The following is a 6,000-nucleotide window of genomic DNA, read 5'->3' on the forward strand; positions in this document are numbered from 1 at the left end:
TAGTTTGGCCTAAAAAACAATTCTTATCCTAATTATAATACTGTTTTCAGTGCTGCCTTTAGGCCTGAATAGGATAAATATGAAAAACAGGTAATAAATACCAACTCTAAACAAAAGATGGAAATGATATGGTACACTCCTTTCAGAGCAGTCCCTGTGGTGTCAGTCTTCTGTTTTTGGAGCATTCCAGCATAGAAAACCACAGTGTGCTTAAGGATCATTTAACTAACAGTGAATGTTTGCATATTTTGTGCATTTTAAATGCCTATGCTCTTTGTCACCGTGTTTAGTTAAGTGGTTCTCAACCTTTTTAGACTCAAGGTGTCCCTTGAAAAATGCCAGCTCTTATTTTTTCAGTCATTTTTTACTACAAAAAAAAATAGAACAATTCTTCTGTTGCGAAGAACTCAGAAGTCCCACAACAGGAATGTTTTTAACACTATGGATTCCTATTTGAAATCTCTGGGTTTACCTTGTGAATCATGTTTGTACACCTATTAGTACTAACGTGACATGACATGGCACCCCACAGCAACCTTGAAAGAATCCCAAGGCATCCCCTGAGTACTACAGCACCTGATTGAAAACCATTGGTCTAGTACGTTCTCCAAAAAAGTAGTACCAGAGCTGTTGCAGTTGCTTTGGACATGCTGTTAGGGGCAGCAGGTCTCTTACTTTTTCTTTTGCTTAATTAGAAACAAGTTTTGCTCTTGCCGAAATCTTTATGCATCCAACTAATTTCTTAGTAATAGCAACACTTGATTTGACTATGATGATCCAGATGTTGATATGCCCTTCGACAGGTGGATGGCAGGGCAGTGATAAAAGGACCTCCTCTCTTTTTTGTGCCCTATGTGTAACAGCCATTTATTATTTCAGTCCTCTAATTTGAGTTCCAGGGGCATACATTAGCACAGGGGTGTCAAACTCATCTGGCCCTACAAGCCAGTTGATGGTGAAGATCTGGTCCACAGGCCAGATCAAACTCTCAACCTCCCTTTCTCTTCCCTGCCCCCCACATACTAGATCCAGTATTTGGTACCTGCTCCAGGACCCCACTACATGCAGTCTGGTCTGGTCTGGTCTGGTCTGGGATCCAAACTGCAGATGGCACCCCTGACACACACCAATCTAGAACTGTGCCACACACAGCACCTGCTCCAACCAATCCAGGATCCACTCTGCATGGGGTTTCCTGGTTGCCACCTGCAGCATGGATTCTCGAGCAGGTGCACGGGACTGTCCCATTGCATGGCGTGTAGGTCAGCTCAGACGAGGGTCACCACCACAGGCTGAATGCTGGGGCTTGGCAAGCTGGATCCAAGTCATGGGTTATATCTCTGAGAGCCCTGCATTAACCTAAAGGGCACAGCAAAGATGTTGAACCACAGCTCTGCTCCCCACACTGTATACCAAGAGGAGGAGCAGGCTTACGGTACTCTTAAAGATACCTTTAAAGAAAAAAGCAAGAAACCCACTAGGCTGCCTACCCGAGCTCCCATGGGCAAGCAAAACTCTGTACCATATGAAATGCAGAAGGAAGGAATAAGGCACTGTGTAATATCTTTTTTATTGTATTTCTTTTACTCTAGATCAATATTGGATGCACCACAGACAGCTCATCTGCTGACCCAGTGAAGCTTGAATTCTCACGAGACTTAGGGGCAACCTGGCACATGCTTCTGCCACTCTGCTACAGCAGTAGCAGTCATCTCAGCTCGCTATGCTCCACTGAGCATCATCCAAGTAGCACGTACTATGCTGGTACAACTCAGGGCTGGCGAAGAGAGGTAATTCACTTTGGAAAACTGCACCTATGTGGGTAAGTGACTTCTAATTCTGCCAAGGACTTTTTATTTTTATTTTTAGTTAATTTTCTGTCCAGTATTTTCTCCAAGAAACATATCAATTCATGAAAACCAATCTAGTCTCATATTTTTCCTTAAACAGCCTCTAACACTTGGATAGTTCACAGAAATGTATAAGTCTCAATAGTACACCTAAATGTACATTACTGCTCTCTTTGTGAAAGTGAAGGATTTTGATCTGGCTACATGTCACATTTTACATCTTGAAGCATGAAGACTGATTGTACTTGGGATCATAGCTTAGCTACTGTAGTACAACTGCGGATATTTCCATTTATCTGTGTGTCTGATTTTATTTGGATGCTTACTAAGATGTGTAAGATTCACTTATATCAGTGATTGTTACAGCAGTACCTTGCATTGGAAAGATAAAGTAAAATGGCTCAGATCTCCTTAAGTCCTCTCACTATAGCTCTTTAGGACAAAGAGGTATGCAGTAATTCATCAAAAGTATTCTTGCATTTGAGGTCTTAGAAATACTTGACTTAGTGCAGGAAGAGGTATTAAATAGTTCTTTCCAGCTCTAATATCACTATGGCTTTATGGTCACAATCGATTGATCAAAGAAGATCAAATATTAATAAATATCCAGCAAATAAAAGTAGGGTCAGAGGGATGGCTTTGAATTATTCTCTTAAGAAACAATAATTGTTTTGGTAGTAACTTTTATTGGACTATGTAGCTGGGAGAGATGCTAGGTAAGTTTTCTGGCACAAAATGCCAATGGCAGCAAACTTCTTAAACTTGGCCTGTAGTCCCTATTACCTCCAGAGAGCAAGAGAGTGCCAAGTGTACAAAGTTTATATGCAGCACCTGGCCAGGGAAACTCATTGCAAGCTTCAGGGGTTCCCCTAGCTCAATTTCCCCATGCATAATACCTTTATTTCACCATACCTGTGGGAAAGCATGAACTGGAAAGTGTTTTGTAAATATAAACTTGTCTAACATCTCTCCCTTCTGTATAGTTACTTCAGTAAATGATCATACTAAATAAATCCCACTTTCACGTATTCTCTGGACAGTTAGGGATACAACATTACAATAACACTGCTGTTATTCTCTCAAAACCACATTTCTGTTTAATTTGTTCTCCTTCCTTCTCATACTCTGTTATTCTTTATATGCAGCATGGATATGTTTAGCACTGATAATACAAATTAAAATGGCAAGTCAACACTCCAAGGAGTTTACAATTTAACTTAACAACTTGTAACATCAATTGCTTTTAAGAATGAGCTATATGAAAACAGGTTGAGTATCTGTTAACATCTCCTATTATGTTTTCATTCCTCCTAATTTAGGGTGATATTATGTCACCCTTCTTCTACAGCTGGCTTATTGTGACTAATTGTGAAATAAGATGTCACTGAACATGAGCAGGGGGAGCAAATCTGGTTCTTAGATTATTAATTAAAACAAAAGTCAAAGCCACCCAAGTCCAATAACATACTCTCTGAAACTGGTGGAGTAGAGGATGCTCAAATTTGAAATCCTAGTTCAAGTCCTCCACTAATTATTTTTAAGGATGGTAACTAGTGGATCAGATTCCTTGGTTTCCTGTAAATAAGTTTGCACTGAATATAAGTATAGTGGCATACTGGATATTGAAGCTAATGAACATATCTGGCCACTTTTAGCAAATATATTCAGTGAGTTAGTGTTACAAGAAACAATTGTACTTTCTTATGCAATTGAATTCTGTTTGACTTGGATGTACTATATATCTTTTTCAGATCAGTAAGATTCAGATGGTACCAGGGATTTTATCCTGCTGGGTCACAACCAGTAACTTGGGCTATTGATAATGTCTACATTGGCCCGCAGTGTGAGGAGATGTGTAATGGTCATGGCAGCTGTGTCAATGGAACTAAATGCATCTGTGATCCAGGCTATTCTGGTCCAACCTGTAAAATAAGCACCAAGAATTTGGACTTTCTCAAGGATGATTTTGAAGGTATCTCTTTGATTGTATGAACTCTCACAGCTATTTCTGTTTACCCTCCTTTTGGGAACACCCAATTAAAGAGAGAAAAAATCCTAAAGTCAAATCTTTCTCCCCTTCCTAAGTCTGCCTGGTTTACATCAGTGGGACTCTTCAGTTGAGTAAGACAGAAGGTAGAGCTGGGTGACACATTATAAACTAACTGATACATAGAAGCATCCGCTTTCATAGGCAGCAACGTAGTTCATCAGAAATTATGAGTAAAGCGAGTAAAGTGGTCAGGATTTGGCCCTTAACCAATATTTATGACAACTGGGTGTTTCTGACAGCACTTTTTATGGCACTTCCTGCTACTTTCTCACCTATGGCTACAGAAACATACATTCTCCACTAGAATACAGTTTTCTGAAACTCTACAGCTAGAAAAGCAATTCATTTTTTCACAGTAATAGATGTACAGAATTGCTGGCAAGGGAAATCTAAGTGAATTCACTGAAAGCTGTGAATACATCATTAAAATTAATGTTGTCTGCTGGTAATAATATTAGTTCATACATTCAGATGTAGAATAAATTAAAATGGGATGACCAGAGGACTTTCTATTACTGCACAGGGATTCTGAGTTAATGAGTTAATGATGTAAAATTCCTCAGCAGAAGCCTTAGAAAACCAGACCGTATCTTTCAACTTTCCAGTAGTTTAAGGAAAGGCACAAAAACTCCAATTGAGAGGCACCAACCCCTGAAATGAGACGCACTAAACAACACTATTACTATCATGTAGCCCTCCCATTACATGCTTCTTTCATTTCCCTCCATTGTGGTATTGCCTCCCATTCTCCCTTAAATGCAATCCCTTGACAACCTGGGTTGAATGAGGCTTGCTGTCAGGTAGTCTCATGCCACATGCCTCAGAATTCTTTCTTTCTCAAAATGCAAGTTTCTCCATTAACAACACAAAATACAAGTTTTAGTTAAAATAGTATTTACAAACCAAATTCCTTCCATCATATTTGTCACTCTTCATTTCAAACTTAGCCAACTGTTACCTGCCATTTGGCACATGACACTCACCTGTTTCCCAATAGTGTTCAATGTTTTTATGTAATCTAAATAAAAATGTAGGAAAGCCATCAGTCTTCTTTGAGTTATGTTTATTTAGCTTATTTTTGGAGGAAATTGTTATAGTAAGAGTGCCTCAGGATAAATTCTAAATATATACGTGTGTTGTGTACTCAGGTCAGCTAGAATCTGATAGGTTCTTGCTGGTGAGTGGTGGAAAACCATCAAGGAAGTGCGGTATCCTGTCTGGTGGAAACAACCTCTTCTTTAATGAGGATGGCTTGCGTATGCTGATGACTCGAGACATGGATCTGTCCCAGGCAAGGTAACACAGCTCTAACAATCTTCCATAATTCTGTTGTGACAATAGCTGAGCAACTCTTTGTATTATGTTTCTAGGGTGATAGAGAGCTGATATAGTTATATCAGAGTAAATCCTTTAGTCTTTGCTCAGGCAAACTCCCTTTTTAAATCAGTAGGCATTTAAGTCAAAGGTAGTTCTCTGTGGGTAAGAGCTGTAGTATTTGACCCAGCATCCTTTGAAGTTTGTTTATATGGAAACTATTTTTCTTTCTTGGTGAAATTGGTTTGGTATTATATGCTCTCCTTATTTTTCATTTTGATAGCATTATGAATGCTTAAAGTAGGAGCATCAGTTTCTAGTGTAGCTTTTATAGTCATCATTGTGTAATTCCTTAATTTATGGAACTTAATTTCTTCTTATTGCATACATTTGCTTCCAGTAATTCACTGAGAAATTCCAATCAAACTGTCACCAGCTACATTGAGCACAGCCATTTAAAAACAAATATGGCCTGCAGAAGACATATTTAATGAGAGGACATGTCTAAAATGTTAACCAAGCAAAAACATACATACATGTATACATAATACATACATACATAGTAGTAGTATGTGGCAGTTTATGGTCATACCCTGGACCTATACACACACACATGCACATATATATAAAACTGTGTCATACATATAGTTTCATAGTTTCATTGTTTCTAGGGTCAGAAGGGACCTGAATAGATCATCTAGTCCGACCCCCTGCCATGGCAGGAAAGGGTACTGGGGTCAAACGACCCCAGCAAGGTGTTCATCTAACCTCCTCTTAAACACCCCC

The 6,000-nt window shown here is 39.1% G+C and overlaps 1 protein-coding gene across 1 annotated transcript in view; it reads left to right on the plus strand.

Moving 5' to 3' along the window:
* The window catches only part of RELN (reelin), a 560,682-nt gene that overhangs the window by 485,358 nt on the left and 69,324 nt on the right, over positions 1-6,000 (plus strand). The window contains exons 41-43 of the mRNA XM_019543587.1: positions 1,593-1,822; positions 3,602-3,822; positions 5,049-5,196. Coding sequence (XP_019399132.1) covers positions 1,593-1,822; positions 3,602-3,822; positions 5,049-5,196 — 599 coding nt within the window. The remainder of the gene's footprint in view (positions 1-1,592; positions 1,823-3,601; positions 3,823-5,048; positions 5,197-6,000) is intronic.

This window comes from Crocodylus porosus, unplaced genomic scaffold (assembly GCF_001723895.1).
Source record: "Crocodylus porosus isolate Cpor-Errol unplaced genomic scaffold, CroPor_comp1, whole genome shotgun sequence".
Taxonomy (NCBI): domain Eukaryota; kingdom Metazoa; phylum Chordata; order Crocodylia; family Crocodylidae; genus Crocodylus; species Crocodylus porosus.